Genomic DNA, 27369 nt, shown 5'->3' with positions numbered 1-27369 from the left:
AATTGGTCTTGGGAGAGCCTTAAGTCCCCCATACCTTAGTACGAATTCCGAAACCAAAACCCAGTCCGTGGCCCCACGCATCCTCCGACCCTCCCAACCTTAATTCCGCTTTGTCTCACCCCAAGTCTCGTCTTTCCCTGGAGCCGGGTAACTTCTCTGGCACCTATAATCCCTGACGTTTCCCTATACGCTGTCCCAACTGGGAAAATTTTGACTTTCTGTTCTTAGCAAAATAGTCACACATTCGCGGCCATGGCCACGCCCCCTTCACTCACGTTTCCAGGACGAACCGGAAAAGGTTGCACAGTCCCTCGTTCGTAACCCGGAAGTAGACGTATCTCACGGAAGCCGAGTTTGGCCCTGCGGCTGCTGCTGTCGCCGCAGAGAAATTGTTGGAACTGGCAGCCTAGGAATGGTGAGACCTCCCGGTTCGCCTCTGAGGGTTCTAAGTAGAGTTGGGGGTGAAATGGAGTTCCCCAGAATGCCTCAGGGGACAACCCCCCCCACAAGGCTTGGGGCCCCGCCCCGGTAGCGCCCCGAAAATCTGCGCATGCGTGGGTCGCACCAGACTAGAATCTGGCCCAAGGTGTTACGCATGCTCAAAGGTGGCAAGCCGAAGGTGGGGTGGGAATTGACTTGGGAGTTGACCCTAGTCCCTCGCCAACGGTCTGTGAGGCTTAAATCGAAACTACGGTAGCATCAGGGTTCACTTGGTGCCATACTTTGATTTGAAGAGCTGATTTCATCATTTCAGTTATGGATGGACACAATACCTTTATTTAATTTATTTTTTTAATGTGGTGCTGAGGAGTGCCAGGCGAGTGCTTTAACATTGAGCCACAACTTCAGCCCTGACTTAACCACTTCTATCCCGAGTTCCTGAAACAGACTTGGACCAATCTCCCACCTTGGGTGTGCTCTCGCGGGAGAGGCAGGGCCCAGAGACCTTTGAAGGAGGGCGCAGACTGCTTCAGTCTGCCTACGGGATCCAGCCCCTTCACCCGTATCCTATGGAACGGCGCCATGAGCACACCTGGTGGGCAGGATGGGAGCACTGGGCTAAGCCATCCTGTTCAGAAGGGGCGGGACCTGCAAGCAGAGCACCCCAGGAATTCCTGTCCAACACCTGAGTTTTTGGGGGGGCAGGGGGGTTGGTATTCACACAGTTCCCAAACGACTTTTTTAGCTTAGCTTCCACTTCTGACTTTTTTAGCTTAGCTTCCACTTCTACGCGTGCTGTAAATGGGGATGAGGTGGGGGGATGCACTGACTGGAGTGCAATCTCCCTTTCCTCTTCTCTGTTTTGCCCTGCTGCTGAGCTGCAGGGACAGCCAAAGAAAAAAAACGGAGTCCTTGTTTCCTGGTAGTTTATAGTCAAGGTACTTAACCTAGTACTTTAGGAATAGAATTAGAGAGACCTGTGCACCCCCTAAATAGTATGTACATTTTTCTGGAGTCCATCAGTTTTATCATATTCTCAAACGTTTCTGACTTTCACAAGGCTTCTGGTTTATAAGCATAATATTTAGAGTAGAGCCTTATGCCTCTTTCCACTCCTTGTGTCTTTCCTAGTTTATGGGACCTAAGCCAGTATAAGGAGGTGAGGCTGGCCATTTGAAAACCTGAGCTTCAGGGAGCCTCATTTCTCCTTTGCAGAATCTCCTCTCAGCCTCTAAGGTCACCTGGTCAGACTCCTTGGATGAGGCTGTGGGACACTTCCTCCTAGCCCTGTGGTTTGGAACCAGTGGCTTTGGGACAATAAGAGGATGGACAAAGGTAGTATGAGGCTGTTCCAGCTCCCCAAATGCTTGGGCACCAAGCATATGCTGATTCTACCCTGTGCCTGGCATGTATGTCTTTTGGTCCTGGCTGGGCATTGCCACCTCCTCCTGGGCCAGCAATACACATGTACTTCTTTGCAGAACCACAATTGACTGACTTGCTATTCAGCTGCCTCTCTTTGGCATGCTGAATTTTGATGGCAAAGGGACCAGTTATGCCCAGAGCCCAATATGTGGGCATCACGAGTCTTACCTGAGCACTGTGTACTGCACAACATGACATGTACCACTGGGAGAACTGCCCATGAAGGAAAGTCTAGCAAGTCTGGGTCCAGATGAGATCTGGATGGCTGAGGAACTCCCACCTTAAAACTTCAAGGGCCAAGGAGGCAGGGAAGAGGCCAAGAGGGCTGACAGGGGAAGGGGACTGTGGAGGGATTCCAGGTGCAGAGGTTCAGGGCTCTGCTAAACACTTCAGAGGCCCAAATTCACCATTTCTCTTCTTCTAGATTCTCAGGGGCTGCTAGATTCATCCCTGATGGCATCAGGCACTGCCAGCCGCTCAGAAGATGAGGAGTCCCTGGCAGGGCAGAAGCGGGCCTCCTCCCAGGCCTTGGGCACCATCCCTAAACGGAGAAGCTCCTCCAGGTAGTCAGAATTTGGAAAGGCTCAGAAGGGAAAGAAGGCCTGTGGCATTAAGTACTGTGTGCCTTTGCCTCTGTCAGGAATGGTTACCTGAGCCCCTCTGGGGCCTAAGCAGAGCCTTGTACTTTTCCTGTCCCTACCAGTCTTTTCACATGGCACTGTGGGCAGGGGAGGGAGATCTTGGGTCTTTAACATGATATCTCTGTGTGCAGTCACCTATCATCTCAGGGCTGGAGTGTGGCAGTTTCATGTCCACTGAGCCTGGCTGTGGTAGAAAGTGAAAGCAGTGGAACAGTTAGCTCCCACTGGGAGCCTGCTTTGTTCTGGAGGTTGGGTATGTTTGAGTGGGTCCCTGGGAGGAGTAAAGATGGCTTACTGGATAGGACCCTCCACAGGTTTATCAAGAGGAAGAAATTCGATGATGAGCTGGTGGAGAGCAGCCTAGCAAAATCCTCTACCCGGGTGAAGGGGACCAGTGGGGTAGAACCAGGGCGCTGTTCAGGGAGTGAACCCTCCTCCAGTGAGAAGAAGAAGGTGAGGGGCTGGGAGAAGTAGTGGGTGGGCAGTGCCAGATTTTATATTTCCCCAGAACCTTTGCCAGCTGCCAAGAGCCGTGCAGAAGAAGCTTGTGAGAGGACCAAGCTGCCCCAGCTCCCACCCCAAATCCCTCCACTCCCATTTCTCCCTACTCAACTTTCTTGCTGCACCCCCCACCCCCATTCTGCCAGTGCATCCTGTATCACATTCCGTGTGGGAGGCATGGAGCATGCATCTATTCTGGGAGCAGACAGCCTGTTCCCAGCATTTCAGAGTGTAAAAATAACCCCCAGGTGGCATTGCTCTGGCCCCAGACACTGTACCAGCAAGAGTGTTTTCCTCGTATCCTCCCCACTCACCCTCTATTCTGGGGTTGGGGGTACCACTAGCAAAGAAAAGACCCCATATGGTCAAGGATTATGTAGAATTAATTTGGTAAGGGTGGGGGTTGGTATTAGAAAGCTGAGCTCCCAGCCTGGCTTCCTATTGTCAGTTGAAACTGGCTGCCACACAGTATGTGAAACTCTAGGCCTGAAGCTCCAACTGTTCTGATGCCAGCTTTGAGCTCTCTGGATTCTGCGCCTAGGTGTCCAAGGTCCCCAGCACTCCTGTACCACCCAGCCCTGCCCCAACCCCTGGACTCACCAAGCGTGTGAAAAAGAGCAAACAGCCACTTCAGGTGACCAAGGATCTGGGCCGCTGGAAGCCTGCAGATGACCTCTTGCTCATCAACGCTGTATTGCAGGTAGTGCTTCCACCACAGAGTTAGGGTCACCGTTCTCCTCCCAGGCTCTAATTCCCATCCCCCAAACTAGTTCTGTAAGGCCCTAGAAAGGTTCTTTCCTGTACTAAGGCTGAAGCAAACTCTTCTGGGTCCCTACAGACCAACGACCTGACATCTGTCCACCTGGGTGTGAAGTTCAGCTGCCGTTTTACCCTTCGGGAAGTTCAGGAGCGCTGGTACGCCCTGCTCTATGATCCTGTCATCTCCAAGTGAGTAGGGCTGGCTCCAGCAGTGGGAGTACTGGACATGCCAAAATTTAGCTGCTGATACATGAGGGCCAAATCTTGTGCCAGAGCCCAAGGGAGGGATCTGGGAATCAGGGTCCTGGGGCCTTACATCCTCTGGGATGATTCAGGAACCTGCTGGACTTCACAAGGAAGCTTCTTCCTGCTGCTAACTTGCTAGTCTTGGCTTTATGCCAGAAGCAGGAAAATATGAAAGCAGAGGAAGTGACATAGGAGAAAATGTCCACATTAGTGCCAGGATCCTCAGTTCCACCACTGTGTGTATTGTGACTTTGAGCAGGTCACTTCCCAACCTTTCCACACTGACTTCCCACTGTTTCTTCCTCACAAAAAGAGAGTTGGAACAAGAAGAACACCAAGGTTCCTTCTAGCTTTAACAGCCAGAGTTAACTCATGTACACATGCAACACACTGTTCCTTCTCCTCACTCAGTTTAGGCTCTTCAAAACTTGTTTGGATGTTGAACACACATTTTCTACTCCTCCACAGCCTCTGGCATAGCCCCACTTAGAATGTAGCCATGACCCTGAAACACCAGGAAATAGGTTGATCTCAGCTTGGGAAAGAGGTGATAGCAGTGACTAGCGGGTAGCACCTTTATCCAAGTGAAGAAAGAGGGCTAGGGAGGGAGCAGCAGCAAGCATCAGAATCTGTCTCAGAACTGGGCCTTCAGGGGACATAGAAGCCTCATTTTTATGACTTACCTGTTCATTCATTTGGCAAACCCATAAGACCACAGGTGCTGTGCTAGGTTTTAGACTCTTTCTATTGAAGACATGGCCTCAAGGTTCTGATCACAAAGGCCTGCTGGTTTGGGGGAACTGGGAAATCCATATTGCTTGATATCTTCCCTTCAGCTCTGCTCTCTGTCTCTTCTTATGTCCAGGTTGGCCTGCCAGGCCATGAGGCAGCTGCACCCAGAAGCCATTGCAGCAATTCAGAGCAAGGCCCTGTTTAGCAAGACTGAGGAGCAGCTGCTAAGCAAAGTGGGTTCGGTAAGGTTGGGGTCTGGGAATGTTGAGAGTCAGGGAAGGATGCAAGTGGGACCACTCATCCCCCACCCACTGACTGCATGTATGCAAATGGAAATGTGCAAAGACCTTTGTGACTGACCTCAGGAGGAGCCAGGCCTGACTCCTGGATAACACTTGCTCTTCTAGCTCCTGAGGTTCCTGGGGTAGGTGGAATGGTGGGAAAGCAGAGGCAGGAATGAGAAAACCCAGGTGCATAGAGCATGTTTCTTGCCTTCAGACCAGCCAGCCTACTTTGGAGACCTTCCAGGACTTACTGCACAGACACCCTGATGCCTTCTACCTGGCCCGTACTGCCAAGGCTCTGCAGGCACACTGGCAACTCATGAAGCAGTATTATCTGCTAGAGGACCAGACAGGTAACACCCAGGAGCTGGCAAAGCAAATGGATTTGCTTGAGTGTGTGTAGGAAGTGCTCTGGGCACAGCTGCCTTCAGTGCCTTGTAATAAGTCCCTCAGTGGCCTCCAGTGTGTTATTCGCCTCACTTTGCAACAAAAACAGCTTCCTCCCAGACAGGGAGAGAGAATCTGGAATGGTCTTTGGCATCTTGTTAAGTGTATCCAAGATTGCCTGAAATCCTGGGCAAAAAGTCCAAATAGAGTCATCTACCTTTTCTTGGTTTTTTTTTTTTTGTTTGTTTTTTTTTTTTTTTTTTGTCTTGATGTATTTTGCCATTTCATAAATAATAGATTAATTTTGTTGTCGCTCTGTAGTACTGTGGTTGAACCCAGGGGCACTGAGCTATATCTCCAGCCCTTTTTGTTTTAATTGTATTTTTGAGGCAGGATCTTGCTCTCTTGCCAAGGCTGTCCTCAAACATGATCTCCTACTTCATCCTCCTGAGTAGTTAGGATTATAGGCATGTGACACTGCACCTGACTGCATTAGCATATTTTTTAATGGATAGCATTCAAACAGGAACAAAACATTAGTCTATTTCTGCCCACCTTCCCCTGTTTCCCACCACTTTTTCTAAGCTTTCTTGCCCTTTGCCTCTCCATTCTTCTCTTCCTTTGCCCTCCTCTCCTCCACCAAGCATTCTGTGCTATTAGTTGCTCTTTAGGTCATTCAGAAGGTCCCAACTGGAACTTCACACCCAGTCCACCTGTCTTTCCTCCTAGGGCCAGAATGCTCTCTGTTGCCTCTCTTCTCTCACTACCAAACTTACTCTCTTTCCTAATGACAGGTACTAGGAAAGCAATCTGATTAAAGTACAGTACCCTTTTGGTGAGATTTGTGATTTAGGTTCTGATTTCCATGATGCAGGTGCACTCTTCCTGCCTAACTACCACTGATACTGCCTTCTGCATGATTTTTCACACTTTCCTGGAAGTGAAGCTTCAGGTGTGCCCTTCACCTCACTTCCTTCCAGGTCCTGCAGCTTCTGGTTAGGAGAAGATATGACCACAGGAAGATTCTAGAGAATCTGCCTCATAGAGGGAGGCCTTATCTTTCCTTCCTGAGGACATCTGGTTTTACAGGCCCAAGAGCAGCCCTCTTTATTCCTGCAGCTTCCAGAACTCTGCTGCTTCCCCAGACTCTGCTGTCTCTGAATTCTTGCAGAGGAAATAGATACTGAGTAAACTTTATTTTTACTGCTAAAACTAGTTCCTTTGTCACTATTTTGAAAGTTATTTTGTTAACTGAAAGCTTTATCTTAAAGGTTATGTTTTTTCCTTGGAAAAAACATATGCATGTGGGGATTTGGTTTTCTCCTTTGATGCTTAGAGCTGGGAGTCCTGGGAACAGGTGGTCTCCACTGCTTAGCTGTTAAGTCAGGTACACATTAGAGTGGTGGAATTTTAAGCAGTGCTGGTGGGGAGGGTCATAATGGGATTGACTACCCCAGTCTCATCTCCCTACAGTCTCACTTAAGCAGCAGAGGAGAAAAGCATTTGTGGCTCATATGCAGCCTGCTTCCTTCCTTAGCCAACAACAGTTCAACCACTGCCTGCTACAGAAGAGACACCACACCGCAGTCCCAGGAACAGCTGACCTAAAAGCACAAGTACTGAGATTTGGGGCTTCCTAATCCGTTTTATATCTTTTCTAGAAAAAAAAGTTGAAAAATGGGCTGTGGATATAGCTCAGTGATAAAGTGCTTATGTAACATGCATGAGGCCCTGGGTTCAATCTTCAACACTCTACCAAAAAAAAAAAAAAAAAAAAAACCAATCGAAAAAACTTTAATGAAACATATTTAATGAACGTATTGAATGGGCTCTGATATTTTCCTATTCCATTTCATTCTTTGAAAACAAATGAGACTAATTTCATGACCCATGAGCAAGTCATGACCCACAGACTGGAAAACACTGACTGGAGGTGGAGCGGCTCCCACTGGCATATACTTTCTGGTGTCATATGCGTCTTAGCCCTCCAACAGCAAGGCTGAAATGCTGGGGAGTGTGTGATGTGGTGAGAAGGAGCAGTTTGGATTTGGAATCTGGACAGCAGGACTTGAATCCTGGCTGTGTCCCAAAATAGGGTCAAATAGTGAAACCTGTTCTTTGTATCTGTTTCCCCGTATGTAAAATAGAACTAAGTATAGTGTCCTCCCTGCTTAGTTTAAGGCTCTGTAACTGAGAGCCCTTCACATACCCACACCCAAAAGTCCATGGAAATGCTCAGCTTTATTTTCCTTCCCTATCTAGAACCATCTCTGCCCGTGAGATAAATTAGAGTGGGGCCTGTTGGGAATGCACTTCCTCACCATTCCAGCTCTTCTGGCCCCATCCTTGCAGTGTGCCCACTTAGCTCAGCTGTCTGCTCAGCCCCATGAGGTGGAGTAGGCGCCTTGGTGCTCACCCTTCGTGTGTCATTTGTTCAGTGCAGCCGCTGCCAAAGGGGGACCAAGTGCTGAACTTCTCTGATGCAGAAGACCTGATTGATGACAGTAAGCTCAAGTGAGTAACTGGGGCCTCAGGCAGGTCTGGAGAGAACTGAGTTACCCATAGGTAGAACACCCCAGGCTACCCAGCTCAACTTAGCCCCAGGCTCCAGTTGCAGCTGTTGTGCCTAGCCTCCCTGCTGCACCTCCTCCTGTGGGGCCTTTAGGCTCCCTTCCTTATCCTTATCCCCCACCCCAATCCCAGGGAAAGAGGCTAGGCCAAAGCTGAATAAACAGCCTTCTGGGCCACTTGACGAAAGGTGTCAGGATTGCCCTAATGAGCCAGGTAGCAGGTGAGCTAAATGTAGACCTGATTCATTCTTCTCTCACCCTTCAGGGACATGCGAGATGAAGTCCTGGAACATGGTAAGTGTACCCTGGTGGGAATAGTGAAGGGATAGAAGCTTCTGCTGAAACAAGAGAGGACTTGTACAAAATACTGTGGCCTCAAAAGTCCTTACCACCCCACCTCACCCCAGAGCTCACAGTGGCTGACCGGCGCCAGAAACGAGAGATACGACAGCTGGAACAGGAACTGCATAAGTGGCAGGTGCTAGTAGACAGCATCACAGGTGAGGAGGCCAGGGGACCAGAAGGCTCACTCCTGGGCATCGTTTGCCCCCCTTTGAGTCCCTCCTGTTGCCTAGCTGGGTATGCCCTGCTTTCCCAGGCCTTGACTCGTATCACTTATAGATGTTGCCCTGCTTTCCTGTCTTCCACTTGACCCTTGGATGGGCCCTTCCTAATCCTGCTCTTCCTCCAGGCATGAGTTCTCCAGACTTTGACAACCAGACATTGGCAGTGCTACGGGGCCGCATGGTGCGGTATCTGATGCGCTCACGTGAGGTGAGATAGGCCTTCCCCATCCTTACCCTTCCTAGGCATCTGTCTTCTGTCACTGTCCTTTCTCTGTCTAGTCCTTGACTTCTCATCTTCCCTGGCTTGTGTGGATCCTCACCTACCCCATTTCTCCAGATCACCCTGGGCAGAGCAACCAAGGATAACCAGATTGATGTGGACCTGTCTCTGGAGGGTCCAGCTTGGAAGATCTCCCGGAAGCAAGGTACCCTCCGTATACTGCTGCCTCAGTAGGAAGCAGTGTGGGATGTTCCTCCCAGCCTCTCGTTGCCCTTTCTAGCCGTGAGGTTTGGTATCCTTGTGGACTAGCTGAAGCAGACTGAAGGAGCCAGCATTTCAAGATCTCTAACTTGGGAGTCCTGTGTACCTTTCATGCCCAGAAATGGTGGCTGGAGGCTCTTGGCTCTGTTCTGACCTTTCTCCATCCCATTATCCCATTTCCTCTACTTCCACAGGTGTTATCAAGCTAAAGAACAATGGTGATTTCTTCATTGCCAATGAGGGTCGACGACCCATCTACATTGATGGACGGCCTGTACTGTGTGGCTCCAAATGGCGCCTTAGCAACAACTCTGTGGTGGAGGTGAGCTGGGGCAGGTGGAGAGACCAGGATTAGGTGGGGACTTGGTGAGCTCATACATGGGCCTGGTTCATCCCACCTCTGTCCTCCTTTCCCTACCAGATTGCCAGCCTGCGATTTGTCTTCCTTATCAACCAGGACCTCATTGCTCTCATCCGGGCAGAGGCTGCGAAGATTACGCCACAGTGAGGAGAACAGGGTACCAAGAACCCTGGGTTCTCTCTGGCCTCGGTTTCTGTTGTTACTCCAGCCCCCTTGAGCTGGGAACTCAGGCTTCTGGAAGAACCTGCCCAGGGGGACGGGGGTAGCGGGAGGCCCAACTGATGGCCCATTGATTTGAGTCTTTGAGGAAGGTGGGGCTGGCCATTGGGAAGCCAGGAGAGGCTGGGACCCTTGTGCTTCTCTTGAGCCAGAGCCCCTCCCCCTCCTCTCTCTGTAGACCACCCTTCCTCTCCCCTGATCACCACCTTTGATCTTGTGTCTCCAGAGGATTAGCTTCAGATTTCTTTATTGCTTTTCTTTTGTAAATAAAAAGCACCAAATTCCAAAGTAGTTTCTTTTTTTATTATGCTTTTTAAATATAAAAAATGTAAGGACAGGTAGAGATGGGGCACATGCAAGGGATGGCAGAATCTCTCCTTGTCCTCAGGCCTCTGCCCTCAGCCTGCAGAGGGTGACAAGGTCCACAACAGAACAGGCTGTGGAAGGGCTTCAGTTTCTCAGCTCTGGAGCTTGCTCTTGAGGCTCCAGCCCACTTCTAAGAGTCAGGGGGCCAAGTCCCCCTCATGTCTTAGGTTCTCTGCCCTGAGCCAGTGGCTATGTGGAGTCCTGGGATTGGGCAGAGCAGCAGAATGGTGGCATGTCTGCAGTACTGGCCTTGGGCTGGCAGTCAAACCCCTGTCCCTTCTTCCTGGGTCCACTGGACTGTGCCAGGGCCGTGACAGCCAATAAGCACCATCTCTAGGCTGTGGGGGTCCCAGGGCAAGGCCTGGCCCCCTGACCCTGGTGGGGGCTCTCCAGTGCTGGTAGCCTCTGCCTGGGTCACAGGCTCTGGGGGCACAGTCCTCGCCCCTTCCTCAGGAGGAGGTGAAGCTGGGGTGCTAGGCTCAGAGCAGAATTCTCCTGAGCCAGGGGGCTCTGAGTCTGAGGTGGAGGTCCATAAAGTTGTGGCTCGAGGCCAGGGGGAGCTTTGAGATGCTGGGGGCCCCCAGGGCCAGGGTGCCATCAGGGGAGGGGGCCCTGGACGAGGGTGGGGCCAGGTCCCACTTAAGACAGAGCCAACTGGGGGCTGTAGGTAGGATGTCTCGGTGTCCACACGAAGAGGCTGCAGGAGCCCAGAGGCACTGGCTGTGCCTGTGCGAGGCCCCTCTCCTGATGTCCGAGGGCATGGACCCTCCCCATGGGGCACCAAGACAAGCTGCACAGCTTGGCGAAGTGACTGCAGTCCCTCCCGCATCTGCAGCACCTGCTCAGATAGCTCCATCACCTTCAGGGGCAGGAGGAGGTGAGGTCAGCAACCTCGGGCATCTAGCAATAGTAGTGTCTGCCCCTTCCCTTCTCTGTCCCCACCTGTCCCTCACCCACCGCCTGCCGCAGCTTGTCCAGTGTATCTGTATTTCTTGTCTCGCTGGGCCCAAGGGGGACAGTGAGCAGGCCACTCTCTGTGGATAGGATGGAGTTGTCAGCTGGGGTTGATAAGAGTCAGCATATTGTTCAGGTTTTTGTTCCCATTAGAACACACTGCACTGACCTGGTAAGACCTCACTCAAGAATACTTCTGCCTTGCCCAAAGAGCTGAATTTTGCCTAAACTGCCAATGGCAGGAAAACCCTTCCCAGCAGTCTTGGGTCACACTGCCCTGCACCCTTTTCCCCTCAGGAAGTTGTTCTTTGTGACTGTCTCTTGTTCTGTCCTCTAGGGAAATGGACATTCAAGACCTCTCCACTTTGTCCACTTCCCAAAGCTGCTTCACCTGGCCCAGAACCATCAATCCTGGTTCCCTATCCCTTTATCCTCCTAGTGAACCAGGCATTGTGCTGATTCCACGCACAACCCATTTTATAAACAAGAAGCTGGAGCCAGGGAAGCCAAGTTAACACTACAAGAAAACTGAAAGAGTAGGAGTCCAGACCTAAGGCCCAGACTTGTCTTCACAACCAAACTCCTAGCCCAGTGGTGCAGAGGTGGGTGAGGGCAAGAGGGCTTCTGGGCAGAGTCTGCCCCTGGCCAGTTTCTCTAATAGTGCTTTAGTTCCACAAGGCAAAGGGGCCACCCCACCAACATACTCTGTCCCCGGGCCTAGTACCTGGTCCAGGGGAGGGACTGCTGCTACATTCCAGGCCAGATTGGCCCACACGGAAAGAGAACTTGGGCTGGTCAGAGCCACAGCCATCCTCAATGCCATCTACAACCCTGTGGACCCAACAAATCAACAAACAGGCAGGATAACAAATCAGTTGACAGGTAACCACTATTGTGTTACAGGGGACAGGATGCTCCAGTGTCCGTACACAGAGACTGCACCAGCTTGGAGCTGGATAGGGACTCTTGAGGTCCCAAGAGAAAGCTAACACATGGTCCCTTCCCCTATGAGCTTGCCTTTGAGCTGGGGAGTCAATCTGAGCAACATGAAACAATAAGAGTTCAGACTTAGAGTAGGGTGTGACATATATTAACAGGTGAAGTCAGAGAAGTCAAGAAAGTCTTCCCAGAGGAGACAAGCTTGGACCATGCAGGCAGAGAAAAGTTAAGATGCAAGGATGGGCCCTCAGGGTGTGGGTGTGCCTGACTGGGACCTCTGTTTTATCACTCTCACCCTGCTATGGGGCCCAGGGCCTTGCTTACCTGGGGCTTAGATCAGGGGGCACATTCCATGGCATCGGGGGCAACCGCAGTCCCTCCAGAGTCCGTGGGTGAGCAGAGGCACCAGCTTCAGTCTTCAAAGCTCCTGCCCTGCTCGGTCGTCCCCTGCCACCTAGACGTGGCCGGGGTGCAGTTCGACGTGGAGATAGCAGTTTGGCAGCTGAGGATGAGGAGGTGCAGCCAGGGGACAGCAGAGGGCTGGAGGGCTCATCTGCTGTGGCTGGTGAGGCTGTGGGGCCCCGTTCCCCATCTGTCTCTTTTTCCTCCAGTGTAGACATGAGGGTGTTGTCACCACTCAAGGAGCTGGTATCTACCTGGGGACAGGAAATAGACATGCATGGCAACTATTGTGTCCCATTTCCCCTCTCCTGCCAAGGAATCATCTCTCCTAGAAAGGATGAGCCATCTTTATTACACAGAATACCCACTGTCTGCCACTCTGCAGAGGCAGAGGCCCCATCAGGAGGGGTGACCTGTTTTTCTGCTGCCACCATGAAGCTAACAAGTCCTGGAGGCATTAGCTGCCCCTCAAAATTCCAGCCAAATGTGAATCCCCTCTACTTGGTACCTCAAGATAATGGAACTATCCAAGAGACTGCAATACTTAAAACTGGTTTAGAACTAGTGACATTATCCAGGGAAATTCAAAAGCCCTCAGAACAGTCCTGTTTTGCCATGAAAAAGCAGGGAAAGCCACATTGTTTTCCAGAAGCAGCCTGGAGGACTACTGCCTGTCCCCTGCCAAGGCCCCTGACAAATCCTCCATCAGCCTATGAGGCTCATCTGTTGGTAACAGATGCGCTTGGCCTCCTTAACCTGATTTTGTTCTGGACAAGGGACAGGCTGTCTCAGATGGGCCAAGCAGGGACACGAGGGGTGGCTGAGCTTGACTGGGCTGGCTTCTAAAGGAGTGGATGTGAAAGGGTAGACTTCCCATGCCTTCCCCAGCCCCTCCATGCACGTACCCAGCACCCTCACCTCTGCAGGGCCTCCCCCAGAACCCAGGTTGTAGCTGAGCTCCCCTCGAAGACCGCGGCTGAAGCGTGGGGCAAATTCAGGGTACAGTGCAAGACTCTCATGCAGGCCGGCCAGCTGCAAGCACTGCAGGACGCAGTAGGTCAGCCCCTTCACATCAGCATTGGCCTTTACCACCTGCTCCCGCCGGGGCAGCTCACAGCCAATCAGATCACCCTTCCCTGGGGAAAGGAAGCAGAAGTCAAAGAACCCTGATCCTCAGCCACTTAGAGAGGAGGTAGGCCAGAGAACACAGAGCCTCCCTCCTCTACAGTCAGGTTTTTCCAGCTGAGACCACCACTGTGAAACCTTCAAGCAAGATGGAAAGAAGCAGAGGCCCGGTAGGGTCATGGCCTGACACCTGTTGCCTGCCTCACTGACTGCCCACACAGGCTTAGGGTGAAGAGCACTTTCAGGACACTTTTTCAAAACCACTGAGCAGAAATCCCAGCATCTTAGCTCTGAGACTGAACAGTCATCAATTTTAGTGGTTCATAGACAGGGAGTCAATTAGAATCCACTGAGAAAGTTAAATCAATCAGACTCCCAGGACCCATCCCTACCTTTAGCATTGTTATATCTGTAAGAGATCCTACAATCTGATTTTTTTTTTTTTTTTTTTTAAGCCCCACAGGTGATTCAGGTGCAGCTCATCCAGGGACTGGTGGTTAAAAGCAGCAGTTTAGTACCTTAGGTGGCATGGCCCAAATGTCAGGCAACTGAGATCCTTCATCTTCCAGAGCCCTGGCTGCCTCTTCTACACAAGAGAAGCTGCATCTGCCTGGGTCAATGAGGTTTTGTTGATCTCACCAGAAGGCCTCCATGGAGAGCTTTCCCATCACCAGGTTGAGACTGCCACCTTGATGACAGTGACTATAATATGGCATCAATTGTGGTCTGGGGCTCAATCTCAGAAATGCTGGGTTGGAGTGGGTGGAGGGATGTGTATCTTAGAATCAATGAAATAGGACCAGGCATAGTGGGACACACCTATAATCCCAGTGACTCAGGAGGTAGAGGCAGGAGGATCACAAGTTTGAGGTCAGCTTCTGCAACTTAGAAAGACCCTGTCTCAAAACATGAAAAATTCAAGGACTAGGAATGTAGCTCAGTGGTAGAGCACCACAAAGTTCAATCCCCAGTAATGGGAAAAAAAAGAGTAAGGTATCTAAGGTGTCTGCATTTAGGGACAAGAGGAGAATCAAATGAGTTCATGTAGATAAAGTGTCTGACACAGAGACAATCTTCCTTCCTTTCCCTTCGGCCAGTCATTCCCAGCAGGGATGCAACCTGGTGGGCAGAACACTCATTACCATGGAAAGACAGCTCAGCCTTTCACCAGATCATTCACACAATAAGAAAGGGCGTTCATATCCTTAAGGACAAAGACAGATGACTGCTGGCATCACACAGGGAACTTAGAGGTCTCCTCTAAATGTGTGTGGACTTTTGCTCAAACAAGTGGAAAATGCACTTAAGTTCTGGTACCATTTGAGAACTATTTGGATCTCAATATGATCCTTTGAGGAATGAGTTCTCTCTCTCATTTGTGTCAACTGACATAGGTTAAGTGTATGTTCTTTGTCCTCATCCATGCAGTGACATAAAAATGACAAACAGGATAGGACTAAGGACAGAGTTGCAGGGACCAGAGACTGTCCCAGATTGGCACCTTGACCAGAGCCTCCAGGCTAAGCTCACCCAATCTCCTTCCCACACAGAACTTCAAAATGCTTAGCTGAAGTCAGTTCACAAGGAGGTGGGGGCCAGAATCAATGTTGGCAAAGGTGGGGCTAGCCTCAATTACCAGGAGTGGGCAGGAAACACCTGAATGCTTAACTAAGGAAGCAGATGGGGAGGTGGTGGGGAAAGCAAAGTAGAAAACCAAGGTCATGACTGGAGTCAAGCATTCATTGCGGAAGCCAGAGCCTCCAAGTCAACAAATAGTTGATGCAGAAGATTCAGGCTAGGAGAGGATAGATCAAGGATGGCATCATGTTCCCTGATGCTGGGAACATTCTGGAGGCAAGGCCTGGGCCACAGCCAGGTGCCATTCTCCCAGCTCCATGTGAACACTGAACAATGATTGTGGCTATTCTGAATCTTGGTGCCTGTCACTGCTTCCTTGGCTCCAAGCTGAATGCCATCTGTTTACAATCCTCTTGACAATCTTGCTTTGGATTGACCAATCCTCAATAGTCAAAATCTGTCTTTCCACTCTTCTGATCTTCAGTCCTGGCATAAACTTCCTATAGGCCTAGAAGTTGGACTCTTAAAAGATTTAGAAAAGAAGGTGGGGGCGATCAACAGCCTGTTACCTCTCACAGGCTCCAAGACCTCCTGGTGGCATTTCTGCCTCTTATTCCTATAGGATGGACAGACAGCAGTAGCTGCCAAGCCATCTAGTAACATGGCACCACCTTCCAGGTTCTTTTCCATACTTCTAGTCTTCATTGTAGGTCACTAGGTAGTGATAAACCTCAGTCCCTCAGGCTTCAGCTGTCCCCACGTTGAGGATTCAGCTGAGGTCAGTCATGGTAAGGTCAGCACCTCCCTTTCATCTTGTGTACGAGTCCATCATTTACCAAGCAGGTCCCAGTGCTCCTCATCCTCTGGGGTCACCACTGAGAGCCTCCCACAACCACAGGGCTATGCTCCCCTTTAGTCACTTTTCATGGATGCATCCACATGCTTCCCAGAATGCCTGGATGTACTTTTCTAAAGTCTAGGGGCACATTCATCCCTCCTGAGATGTTTCCCTTTTCTGCTGGTCACGACTTCCCACAGCACCTGGGAATAGCATGTAAACATGAGATTTAGAATCAAGCAGACTAGGTTCTAACCCCATTAGCCAATCCTTGCTGTTCTGCACAGTTTGAGATTTGGCATGTAAGGAGCTGGAACAGGGCTAGTACTGCTGTCTGACCCTTGTGCTGAGCCTTATTATTACATCCCTTCCACAATGGCAATCTTTTCACCCTCATCTAGGAAGTTGGTTCTTCACCTTCACCTCTTTCTTTTGCTAAGAAGAGAAGTAGGCATACTGCAGGTATATTTTGCCAGAACAAGTTTCTCTAGCCATTTAGAGGCAGAGCTGACCCTGGGATCTGGGCCTGCTTTGTGACCTGCCCCAGGGAAGTCACATCCTATCACATAGGGGGCCCACACAAGGATAGTTTTCACTCTCCCTAGCACTTCTCCCTTTAGCATTTGATTGTCCTCCTGTCAGAAAGTGTTACTTCTCTATCTCCTTATAGATTGGCTCTTTTTAAAAATTATTGTTATTATTCAGTACCGGGGATTGAACCCAGGGACCCACTGAGCTACATCCCTGGCTCTTTTTATCTTTTTTAATTTTGAGACTGTGTCTCACTACATTGCCCAGCCTGGCCTCTAATTTGCAATCCTCTGACCTCAGCCTCCCCAGTAGCTAAAATTACAGATGTGTGGCTCCTTTTAAGACTGGCCCTCCCAGGCACGCCTCCAAGATCATGATCGCCTCCTGTGTCTTCATGTTGCAGTCACTGGGTCTTCTCTGAGCTTTGCCCAGGACTCTGACTACTCCTGACTCCATCCTGGCTGTTTCTCCCCTCTGTGGCCTTGTGACACCCTGGGATTTTTGCAGATCAGAGCCATGGTGTCTCCCCTACACACACACATACACATACACACACACATACATACACTGTGTCCTCTCTCCCACCCACACAAACCTAGGATGGCGAGCACAGTGCCACCCTTGAGCACCTCCATGGAGCCGGAGCAGACGAAGTAGAGGGCCTGAAGAGCGTCACCCTGGTGGATGAGGTATTCGCCAGGTGTGCAGAAGGCAGGCCGCAGGGCCAGGGACAATGCCCTCAGGCAGCCTCGGCTAGCAGCCTCAAACAGCGGCAGCTGCAGGACCTCCTTGTGCAGGTGCATGGCGATGTCTGCACGGAGCTCGTCAGGGAGGCTCTGCAGCAGCTGCAGACAAGCAGGGAGGTTTGCGGGTGGCAGAAGAGGTCCCAGCCAGCCAGCCCCTCTCCGTCCTCACAGGCCCTAAGAGCAAGGCAGGCGTGGACAGAGGCTCCACTCAGGGTGCACTAAGCAAGGGGGACTAGCTCTGCCACCCTCTCAATCCCTTACAGATTTTTCCCCCTTGCAGTACTGACGATTGAACCCAGGGGCGCTCTCTCACTGAGCTACAAACCCAGCTTTCATTTTGAGATGGGGGTCTCACTAAGTTGTTCAGGTTGACCTCCAGCTTGCAGTCCTCCTGCCTCAGCCTCACAAGTAGCTCACCAGCCTCACACCTGGTTTTAGTCCTTTCTTGAGCAGCCTCTTTCCTCCGCCAGGCCTCAGGCTCAGATTTCAGTAAGCACAGAACCTCCAGACCTAACTGGAGTTGAGTAGGGCTCCAAGCCTTCTTGGCTGCTCTCTGCCCCATGCTGCTGTCCTCACAAGAGAGCGGGAGCAGGGAGACATTCTTCACCCTCCATCCCTGTTCCTTAAGCAAAGTGCAAACCCCTTGAGGGAGAAAAGTCTAGAAGGGCTGACCCTGGAAACCCGCCACACCTCAGTGGTGTCGATGCCATTGTTCACAGCCCAGGTGGCCTGGAAGTATTCAAGCATGCGCTGCTTGAGGGGCTTGGGGATCCGATGTATGCGGATGTAGTCACGCAGGTCACGAGTACGGCTGTGGTACAGAAAGCGGCGGGCGTACATGCGCTGGATGATGGCCGTCACGTTCCCAAACACCACTGCGTGCATCAGTGCTGGGGGAGGGTGGTGACAGCGCGTCATCTGCAGGCCTGGCCTGACCTGGTGTGATACTGTGCTGGGCAAATCTGTCCTCTGCCCCCTCCCCCACCACACATACTCCTAGGCAGGGCACATGGGCCCTGTGTAGCCCTGTGTCTCTCCCAGCGCTGGCCTTGTGTTCCATAGGTCACCTAAGGCGGAACCCCTGGCCTGGGGCCCTACGGGAGGTGGGGAGGGAGGGACCACCTGAGGCCAGCACTCTGGGAGGGGGCCCAGGGAAGCCTGCAGGCCAAGCCTCACCACCAATAAGCATGGTGCAGATGGAGAAGATCTTCTCAGTGTCCGTGTTGGCGGACACATTGCCAAAGCCCACGCTGGTGAGGCTGCTGAGTGCAAAGTAGAGGGAAGTGATGTAGGCGCTGCGCAGTGATGGGCCGCCCAGGAGCTCCAGCCCAGTCCCATTAGCCTCGCTGCTGCTGCTACTGCTGCTGCTGCAATTGTCACTCAGGCCAGAGCTGTTCTCTCCAACTGGGCTCTTGCCCACCAGGTAGTAGGGGGTCTCCAGTCGTCGAGCCAGCTCCTGCAGCCAGCCTGGGGAGAGGGCGAGGGAAAGGCCTGAGCAGGCAGGACAACTTGACTACTCTGAGGGTGCAGGTGTGCTAGCCCCTTAGGGTGGGGGACATGCAGACACAGCCCCACCCTCATGGTTTCCCACCACTTTTCTCCTTCTCTGCCAGCCCAGCATACCCCATCCACCCTCTTAACCCTCAGCATGACGAGCACACAACGAAGAGGTTGCCACCTCCCTGGCTGGCTCCTACTGGTGCCAAGGGTGGAGCAAAGAGAATCACACCTTTTTCCTGTGGCTGGCACTAATCTCAGGGAATGGGTCTAGCTGGAGGGACAAAGACTGGGGTTCATGGCATTCAACCATAGCCTGGTTCCCAGTGCTGGATGACAGAGGCCATCTCCTTTGCCCTGTCCACCCAGTCCCTTCTTCCTGTCTTTGAGCCCATCTGCTCCCATCTAACCCCATCAGGCACCACTCAGCCTCACCCTTATCCAAAGCCACTCACCTTCACATAGGTGCTCATAAGCACACCCACATGGATATGGGTACAGATATTGCCAAGGCTGTACACATGCCACACAGTCAAGAAGACAAGGACACACGTGTGAGCAACTTACACATGCCCAGACACAGCTATGGCCACTCACACTGAAAGTTCTCTGCAGACTTTGTAGAGAGGGAAAGGCACACAGGAGCTTGTACACGGACACCCAGGCCTGGGTGGGGCACACTTGCACACAGGTGAATACACTCAGAGGCCTCAGGCAGGCACCTGTGCACTTGCACAGGTAAGTGCACATGAGCACATGCTTGAGTGCACACACAGATAAGGGTCCACTTCTTGTCCTGGCCTTGGCAGGAGGCAGAGCTCTGTACTGAATCTCTAAGAAGCCCATGGCTTCCAGAAGTCACTGTGAACCTGGATGGAGGATTGTGGGAGCTCTAGGGAGCTGGATGGGAGACAGGGCAGTCTGACTGATGGGGAATAGAGAGGCAGAGGGCAAATACAGGGTGACAGGCTGCAGTGGGATCCACCTCTCCACACACACTGCCCACCCACCTCAACATGCAGACCCTGTGCCACCCTCTCCCCAACACTTTTTATATGTACTTGCTGTGGTCCCCACACCCCTCTCTCATGCACACACCCATTCTCTCAGTACTAAGGGCCAGGAGCTTCTCATGGGCTCCCGTTCAGAAGAACAAGTAACTACTATAGGGCAGGAGCTACATCCCAGAGGTGCCACATGAGGGGCTCAAACCTAAGTGAGGAGATGTGTATGCTTGTTCTCAAAGGATAGAGAGGGTTTTGACCTAAAGAAACCAGGAGGGAGTCATTCCTGATGGAGGGAAAGACATGGACCAAACCTGGAGATGAAGACTTTAAGAAAGTATAGTCAAGTAGCACAGTGTGGCTAGAATGTGTGGTTAACACTGAGGATGTCAAATTCCAGGCTAAGGAGTATAGTGGAGTGCAGTAAGGCCTGCACCAAGGTGAGACTTCACCTCCTGTTATCTCAGGTGTGCTGTGAGGATGCAATGCAGTATGCAAAATCCTTTGGTGACTATTTAGTTGGGTAGTCAGATGTCCAAGGGTAAAAGGGTAGTGGCAGTAGCAGAAAACAGCCAGTCAGAGATGAGGGTGACAAGGGACTTCTTTTTATCATTGACATGGGGCATCAGCAGCCTTGGAGCTAGTGCTAGGATAGTACATGAGGAGGGTGAGGCTAGCCAAGGCTGTTTCTGGAGGTTGGTGACTTTCACATTGAGAAATGCTCTGAGTTGCCTCTCTCACTATTCTGCACAATCTTTTAAAAAACCTGCTCATCTCTACTGGGCGAATGGGAATCTGGGGAAGAACTCTGTCCACACCATAGGCAGTGGGCAAGAAAGCCTTTGAGAAGGAACTTTCCAGCAGACAGTCAGACAGCAAACCACCAACCCAGCTCAACCTCAACTCCCCTCTAAGGATGGCTTCCGAGGGCTGGACTTTAGGATACCTGGGTTTAGCATCAACCCAGTTGGGGGACAGGAAGAAGTGGGAGATGATGATAAAAAGGGCTTTGAAACTCTTTTAATGTGGACCAGTACCAGTTCTAGACTGAAAGAATCCTCTCTGGAACTCAGAGGTCAAGGGTAAAAGAATTACCAAGAGTCAGGCAGCCCCTATACCCTGTGCTCATTGTGGTAGGGCCCAGAGCTTCTCTGAGAGCCAGAGATATTCTTGATTTCAGATCAGCAACCCCCATGAGGTAATTGGAACACAGGAGCTCTGTGGACTAAAGGCCAAGGTTGTCTGGCCTGCCGCAGTGGATGGGCCAACCTGGGGATTTGGTGTCTCAGGTCACTTTGTAGGGGCAGAAACAGGGTCAGGACATTTGCTGACCCCAGAGCAGCCTCCACCACAGACTCCCTCTGGGACAGGCACCAAGGAGCTGACACTGCTGCAGTGTCCCAGTTTCTACCTGCTCAGCAACTAGAGTGCTCAGGGGAATAGCCGAGTGGGCTCTCTAGGCACACACCAATCTCCTGTGCACTTGGCAAGGACAGGATTTGCAGAAGCCTCATCATCTCTGGGGAACTGATCAGAGCAGGTTTCTAAGACTGACCTGGACTCCTGGTGACCCCACCAAGAAGCATACTGACATGACAGGCCGCCTGAGCACTGGAAATGCACTAAATGTCAGTTACTGCAAAGTGACAGAGAGCTGGAGGTTGTGGGAGGAAGGTGTGTGCTCATTTTGGGACCTAAGAGCATAGAGTTAGAAATGGCTGAAACAGAATGGTTCTGATAAATGGAAAGGATGGAAGTTGTGATGTTCATGTAGTGGTGTCAGTGGGATGGCCAAGGGAAAGCAAGGTGAGGAGGGAGGAGAGAATGTGAGAAAAGCCTGTTTGGAGTCCCTAGAACTTGGAGGGACTAGGGAAGAAGGGGGCCAGACCAGGGTCATCCCTCACAAGGATGGTTGGCAGGGTTGGCTGCTATAGGGACTTCACAAGAGGACAAGGGTTTGGCCCCAGAAGGTCACTGCAACCTTCCAGACAACATTCTAGGTGGGGACGTGGGGGTGGAAGCCCTCCTGGAAGCAGTTAAGACTGAGTGGGTGGTGAGCAAAGGGAGGAGCTGTAGCAGTGGAGGTGAAATGAAGGAGAGCAAAGATACTGAGGACACAGAAAATGTTGTTTTTTAGGTTCAGGGAGAATGTGGACACAGCTGAGAGAGATGTGGGCTGTAGGTAACAAGAGTGGGGCAGGGCCTGGGGAGTCTTAGTGGGTACAAACTTCATAGAGGGTGACATCAGAGGAAGGGTGAGGGCAGCAACTCCCTGCCTGGCCTTCCCAGTTGGGCAAGGCCTTGAGGAATGTGACAAAGGTTTAGCAACCAGGAGGACACAGTGGGTGACTGAAACTCCCCAGGCAGCCCACCAGGCTGTCTACACAAATGGCCAGCTGGTGGAGAGCAGTCACATGATGGTGGCCATCACACACTCCTTGTCTGTCTCACACACACAGATTTGCACACGTCTCTGCCACCTGGCATCACTCCTCAGCATGCACACGCCCAGCCCTAGCCTCCAGTACCAATCTCAGGCAGCTCCGATTCACTGCTCTCAATCTCCTGCTGGCCAATGTAGAACCAGACGCAGGCCACCCAGTGGGCAAGCAGGGCAAACACAGCCATGAGCAGGGTCAGTACCACAGCGCTGTACTGGGAGTACCGGTCCAGTCGTGGCAGCAGGCGCAGCAGCCGCAGCAGCCGCACGGTCTTCAACAGATGGGCCCCGAAGTACTGAGATGGGGAAGGGTCGTCATCTCAGGCTGGCTATGCCTGTACCAGCCCAAAGCCCACCCACCCAGCCCAGCCACACTGACCACATTGACCTTGAAGGCGTGTAGCAAGTCAAAGGGCAGCGCTGCGATGACATCCAACAGGAACCAGGTGGTGACGTAGTGGAGGCAAATAGACTTTGGGGCAAACACCACCTGGCCCGACTTGGACACAAATGTGGTACGGAAATTCAGCACAATATCTGCGGGGAATCGGGTGGGAGTCAGTGGGGGTGGGCAGTCACTGTTTACCACTGGGCACCTGCTCGGCACTTGACACTGTCCTGAGCCCTTCACATACACCACAGTATGACTTAGCTGTCACAGTAATTCCAGCAGGCACACATTATTTTGCCTCTTTTATGGAGAGAGAAACAGGCTTGTGGAGTCTATGACTGGCTCAGGGTCCTATACCACATAAGAAGGAGAGACATTTGGAATCTAGGTCTGATTTCAAAGCTCATGAGTCACAAATACAGGGAGGGCAAAGGGGGCACTAGAGGGGACTGGAAGCCATATGGACAATTCCCATCAAAGCCTGAAGGTGTCTGACATAGGATGAAGCAAAGGGGCAGAGTGCACATACCAAGGATGAACAGGACCTCCACGGCCAGGTCACAGACACTGGGTGGGCCGCGAGCAGCACTGGGCTCCCGGGCTGTGCTCACACACACACTGTAGGGCACAGTGACAGCCACATAGAGTGTGGCGAGCAGGATGAAGCCATCCCAGGTGGCTCTCAGCGCCCCACAGTGCAGCAGGATGAAGGGTGACTTCCGGATGGCAGCAACTTTGTATTCTGGCAAGTTTGGCTTTTCCCCAAATACTCCCTGAGTGAGGCAGGGCAGATCCAGTCAGGAAAGAAAGGATATTGGCACAGTCTAAGTTTGGATAGTGTCTGAGAGCGGCATTTGCCTTCTTTCTCTCCCTGCACTCTAAAAGCAACCTCTGAGGTAAGCATTAGAGTCCCCATTATATAGATCAAAAAAACTGGGGTTTGGCTGGCCTGGTGGCACACACCTGTAATCCCAGTGACTCTCAAGACTGAGGCAGGAGGACTGCAGTTTCAAAGATAACCTCTGCAACTTAGTGAGGCCCTAAGCAACTGTCTCAAAAAAAAAAAAAAAAAAAAAAAAAAAAAAGATTTGGGACTGGGGACATAGCTCAGTGGAAAAGTGCCCTTGGGTTCAATCCCAGGTACCAAAAAACAAAACAAACTTGAGGTTTGGGGAAATCAAATAACTGAGGTCACACAGCTCACACAGCTATTTAGGGGAGAAGCCAGAATTGAACCAAGGCCCATCTGACTCCAAAGTGAAGACTTTCTTGTATATCTTTTACAGATTAGACACAAGACAGTTCCTCTCTCAGTCCCAACCCAAGAAAGGGTGGTAGGGCCTGGGTGTCTTCCTGGACATCTTCTCTGTAGTGGGATCAGCTTCCCTCTTCCATGTCCTCTGCCTGTCCCTACCCTGTCTCCCAATCCAAACACACACCCTAGTACTCAATCTACCTTATTGAGCTTGTGCTTGCCCTTTGGCTGCTTCTGCAAGTGCCCAGACAGGTGGTAGAGCACAGCCCTGCTCCGCCGCCGGTTGGCATTAAAGCCTTTGGCTCCTGCCCGGCCATATCGGCGCCGGCCACCACCTGAAAAAGAAGAGGGGCTCATGAAGATGGTGTGGGGTATACTCACATACCCCAACACAGGGTTCTGGGTGTGGGACACCAGTTGCTGGCCCACGGACTGGTCTGGCTTATTGACCATTTTGTCTGTTCAGAGTTGGGGACTTAGACATTCCTTACTTCCTGGGGTCACTTGCCAACCACAGCAATGGGCAGGTTTGGCATTATAGAATACTACTTCCAGGAGGAGAAGATTTCCAGGAGAGGATGTCTACCAGGAAAGGCCTGGGAGAGGGAGTTTGGAGAAGGTCACAGAAAAGGAAGGCAGAGTTGGTAGAAGGACACCATCAGAGGTGTGGGAGCTCAGAGAAGCCCAGGGTTCAGATGCAAGGATCAGAGGGTGATATTGAAGAATGACTTCATGGAGAAGCAGACCCAGGGGTATAGGAATAGAGAGTACCCCCAGCATCCCCAGAGTCCTTGGAGCAGCATTTGATGACAATTCTGTGACCTGCTCAAAGGCCTGTCCCAGCCCTTGGAGGGACACTAGAAGGGAGAAAGTACTGTTTTCCCACTGGAGATAGCCCGCATTCTCCCTTGGATGCATATCTGCTTTCCTAAATAAACCTCCATCTATGTCTCTGGCGGGGAAAGATGGGAGAAAGACTCCAAGAACTTAAAAGAGGGCTTTGGCTGGGGCTCCCCTGACAGGTGTGATGTGGGGAAAAGGAACCAGGTGGGTCTGTGGTCAACTTTACTAACTGGTGGGAAAGGGGTGCTTTATAAGCATGAGTGGAATTTGCTTGCAACTTCTTAATAAAGTTAACTTGATAACTCCAACTTCATCTCTCAACTGGACTATTTGGGAAAAAGATTCCCATCCCTGGGTATGCACAGATAAGAGCAGCACAGCCCTCTCAGCCAGCAAGAGGGAGTGGGATACACAACCCCAGACCGGATGCTAAGGCCCTGCCCAAGCCTGAGGGACCCAACAACCAGCCACAGTAAGTAACTAAATCAACATCCCCACAGGCACCCACCTGTCTCCTTCCAGCTGTCAGGACCCCCTCGGTTCTTGGTGTCACTGATGTCCTTGTGAGAGACCAGGAAGAGGGCCACCTCCCCTTTCTCATTCTTTATGGGTATCACATCCAGGAGACACCAGAAAGGAAGCCCTGGGCATAAAAACAGACTCATCCCACCCTCAGCCTTGCTTAAGATGACAGAGGACCTGGCTCCACTGACATCCTGGGCAAGACACAAGAAGCAGGGCTTCCTGGGGGAGGGAGAAGCAGTACTGGTTCACTCAGGACAAGGCTTGATGGATTGGAGAGCAAGGGAGAGCAGACATGACTGTCAGACATGTGTCCTGCTGAAATGGGGACATTTTTCTGTTGGATGTGGAAAACCCAAGATTTGAACTGAACAGAGGTTGAAGCTAGAGTGAGGATGGTGGAGAGGAGGTGGGGTGGAGAAAGAGACGATGGAAAGGTACATGGGTGCATGGGAAGATGGGAAGGCAAAGGAGGAGGACTAGGTGTCTGGCTGGCTGAGGCTGTAAAGGTGAGGCAAAGTTGGCTTCTCACCACTTTTCCGGTATAGGATCAGCTCAGCCTTGAACTCCTTGTGCTCGTCCAGGGCCTTTCGGATCTGTTGGCGGACGAGCTCACTGGTATCTGGTCCGTAGAGGAAGGAGCAGGCACAGCCCCGCTGCATGACCTCAGCTCGGGAGAAGCCCGTGAGGTCACAGAAGCCATCAGAGCAGTAGACAACAGGGAAGAGCCCTGTCACCTGGGCGTTGCCCAGCACGAAGTTACTATCTGCAAGAGAGCACCTCTTAGAGGAGGTATGGGGTAAAGAGGTAAAAAGTCTACAACTGAAGGGTGGGTTTTATAAACCCCAGGAATCTTATGGTGTGTGCTGGGCAAGAGCTGTTTGTGAATGGCACGCAGTGTGTCAATTGCATGTCAGTGCCCCGCAAAGGCCCCCTCTTAGTCACATGTATTTGAATGCATTTGAGAATCAGATGTAGGAACACAGGTTAGTGAGTTTAGCCCTTCGTGGGCATTGTACCCTCTGGAGAGTATCCTGAGCAGTTTGGGGTAAGGGGTGGGTTGGGGATGTCCAAAGGACTGTACCACCTGCTCTAGGCTGGCTTCAGCAACCTCTCTATTTCTTTCAGGTTCACTCACAAGCCAGGTAACCAGGTTAGCTGTCCCGTTCCTACTACCGGGACCCACCTGGACTGGGAAGCAACTCAGCCCAGTGTCCATCTGTCCTCTGTGTTTGAGCCCTAGCTGCCCAACCTGGTTCAAGAAATAGTGAGTATGATTAAGAATGGGGGTGTAAGAATGGTAGCTGAAAACTGGAGCCTGGAGCCAGGCATGTACTGGGGAGTGGGGGGTGCTGAATCAGCAGGCCGCAAAAAGCCAAGCATACTGGCAAAGCAGATGGAGGAACCCGGAGTGGGGAGAGCTCAGAGTTGGGATCCCATCCCCTATCATGAGAGACCATGGAGAACCCTATGCAAAGAGCTGGGAAGCTCCACTAAAGGTGAATGTGCAGGAGGAGAAGGGACCTGACTTTCCCTGTGCTCAGAGCCCCAGGAACCCGGGATCCAGAAGCTCATGTTGCCTTCTCCAAATTTCCGCAGTCCTGGTGGGAGTCCCCAAGTACATCTTCTCTGGGGCTGACTAGGCACCCCCAAGGCAGGTGAATTTAAGCTGGTACTCTCCTGAGTACCCTCCACATTATTTCTATTTGCAAAGCTCTTTTCTGTTTTTGTTTTTTTGAGCCTTCTGGTCTGTCCTGAGCACTGCTCACCCCAAACCTTATCCGGCGGGTCTGAGAGTAGTCCTTTTAACAGCGACAGATGCGGGGATGGGATGGGTCGGATTGACTAAGTTCGGGGAACTGAGTGCATCCCAGGCCCACATCAAGGGACACCTTTTACCCAGTGTTGCCAGGAGGTGGATTGACCTGAACCCTTCAGGGAAACGGCGCCTGGAAGTATACAATGGTCCCAGTTTCAAGAGGGGTGAGGAAGGAAGAGAAGGTGAGAACTTGTGGGCGCCAAGCCGACACGTGGGGTTTGGGGCTGGCTGCAATCCTGGATGGGGATCGTTTGTCGGGGAGTAAAGGGGTTAGGGTCTGACTCACGCGTGCCGTCGAAGCGCGTGGCGATGGTGTCCAGGAAGGTGTTCTGCGGCGCCAGGAGCCCCCGCATGGCCGGCATCTTAGGCGGCCTCGGCCACCCGCCCCATCCCTCCGGGGCGCGGGGACTCAGCGCCGGGGGAGGGCGCCCGCCCCCCGCCGGGCCCCGCGCCCCCTAGAGCAGCCGTCGGGGAGCAATGCCCTGCCGGGTCTCGCAGGCCCCGCC

The 27369-nt window shown here is 51.9% G+C and overlaps 3 protein-coding genes across 12 annotated transcripts in view; 1 reads left to right on the top strand and 2 right to left on the bottom strand.

Moving 5' to 3' along the window:
• Nucleotides 1-1187, bottom strand: part of PRPF40B (pre-mRNA processing factor 40 homolog B) — a 95579-nt gene extending 94392 nt beyond the window's left edge. Inside the window, exons 1-2 of one of the 3 annotated variants that reach the window (XM_079139519.1) lie at nt 908-1184; nt 276-445 (exon numbers count right to left, since the gene is read on the bottom strand). In XM_079139519.1, coding sequence (XP_078995645.1) covers nt 276-445; nt 908-1025 — 288 coding nt within the window. In that variant the 5' untranslated portion in view covers nt 1026-1184. Of the gene's footprint in view, nt 1-275; nt 446-907 lie in introns of all 3 variants that reach the window. The other 2 variants (XM_079139532.1, XM_079139524.1) reach the window with 2 other exon arrangements.
• On the top strand, nt 310-9904 carry MCRS1 (microspherule protein 1). 4 transcript variants are annotated; one of them, XM_079139616.1, is made up of 16 exons: nt 310-415; nt 1657-1776; nt 1923-2104; nt 2291-2429; nt 2822-2960; nt 3550-3708; nt 3847-3923; nt 4879-4987; nt 5244-5382; nt 7855-7930; nt 8252-8280; nt 8394-8486; nt 8678-8760; nt 8890-8977; nt 9228-9355; nt 9455-9904. In XM_079139616.1, the coding sequence occupies exons 3-16, from the start codon at nt 2086-2088 to the stop codon at nt 9539-9541; spliced, it is 1365 nt and encodes a 454-aa protein (XP_078995742.1). In that variant the 5' UTR covers nt 310-415; nt 1657-1776; nt 1923-2085; the 3' UTR covers nt 9542-9904. The 4 variants fall into 4 exon arrangements, with proteins under 4 accessions (XP_078995742.1, XP_078995740.1, XP_078995741.1 ...); XM_079139614.1 differs by having other exon boundaries at nt 3847-3956; XM_079139615.1 differs by lacking the exon at nt 1923-2104 and having other exon boundaries at nt 3847-3956.
• Nucleotides 9905-10040: 136 nt separating this feature from the next.
• On the bottom strand, nt 10041-27367 carry KCNH3 (potassium voltage-gated channel subfamily H member 3). Of its 5 annotated transcripts, none has more exons than XM_079139509.1 (15): nt 27150-27367; nt 25577-25810; nt 25031-25165; nt 23881-24014; nt 22954-23197; nt 22413-22570; nt 22122-22329; nt 18269-18559; nt 17783-17982; nt 16942-17191; nt 13193-13410; nt 12197-12528; nt 11658-11764; nt 10937-11013; nt 10041-10838 (listed from the first exon to the last, which is right to left on the bottom strand). In XM_079139509.1, the coding sequence occupies exons 1-15, from the start codon at nt 27223-27225 to the stop codon at nt 10242-10244; spliced, it is 3261 nt and encodes a 1086-aa protein (XP_078995635.1). In that variant the 5' UTR covers nt 27226-27367; the 3' UTR covers nt 10041-10241. The 5 variants fall into 5 exon arrangements, with proteins under 5 accessions (XP_078995635.1, XP_078995639.1, XP_078995636.1 ...); XM_079139513.1 differs by having other exon boundaries at nt 25577-25826; nt 27150-27212; XM_079139510.1 differs by lacking the exon at nt 27150-27367 and adding an exon at nt 26814-27139 and having other exon boundaries at nt 25577-25826.
• Nucleotides 27368-27369: the final 2 nt, after the last annotated feature.

Source organism: Sciurus vulgaris (genome assembly GCF_902686455.1).
Source record: "Sciurus vulgaris genome assembly, chromosome: 5".
Lineage (NCBI taxonomy): Eukaryota > Metazoa > Chordata > Mammalia > Rodentia > Sciuridae > Sciurus > Sciurus vulgaris.
This window is presented reverse-complemented; position numbering and strand designations above follow the sequence as displayed.

What these genes read in the sequence shown, in the direction of transcription:
- MCRS1 (XM_079139614.1), top strand. An exon ending in CCTCCAGTGAGAAGAAGAAG is followed by an intron (nt 2,961 to 3,549) that starts GTGAGGGGCTGG and finishes TTCTGCGCCTAG; the next exon opens with GTGTCCAAGGTCCCCAGCAC. An exon ending in TCATCAACGCTGTATTGCAG is followed by an intron (nt 3,709 to 3,846) that starts GTAGTGCTTCCA and finishes GGGTCCCTACAG; the next exon opens with ACCAACGACCTGACATCTGT.
- KCNH3 (XM_079139509.1), bottom strand. Translation starts at nt 27,225, where the DNA reads ATGCCGGCCATGCGGGGGCTCCTGGCGCCGCAGAACACCTTCCTGGAC. An exon ending in ATCGGAGCTGCCTGAGATTG is followed by an intron (nt 18,560 to 22,121) that starts GTACTGGAGGCT and finishes CCCTCTCCCCAG; the next exon opens with GCTGGCTGCAGGAGCTGGCT. An exon ending in TGGACAAGCTGCGGCAGGCG is followed by an intron (nt 10,839 to 10,936) that starts GTGGGTGAGGGA and finishes CTGCCCCTGAAG; the next exon opens with GTGATGGAGCTATCTGAGCA.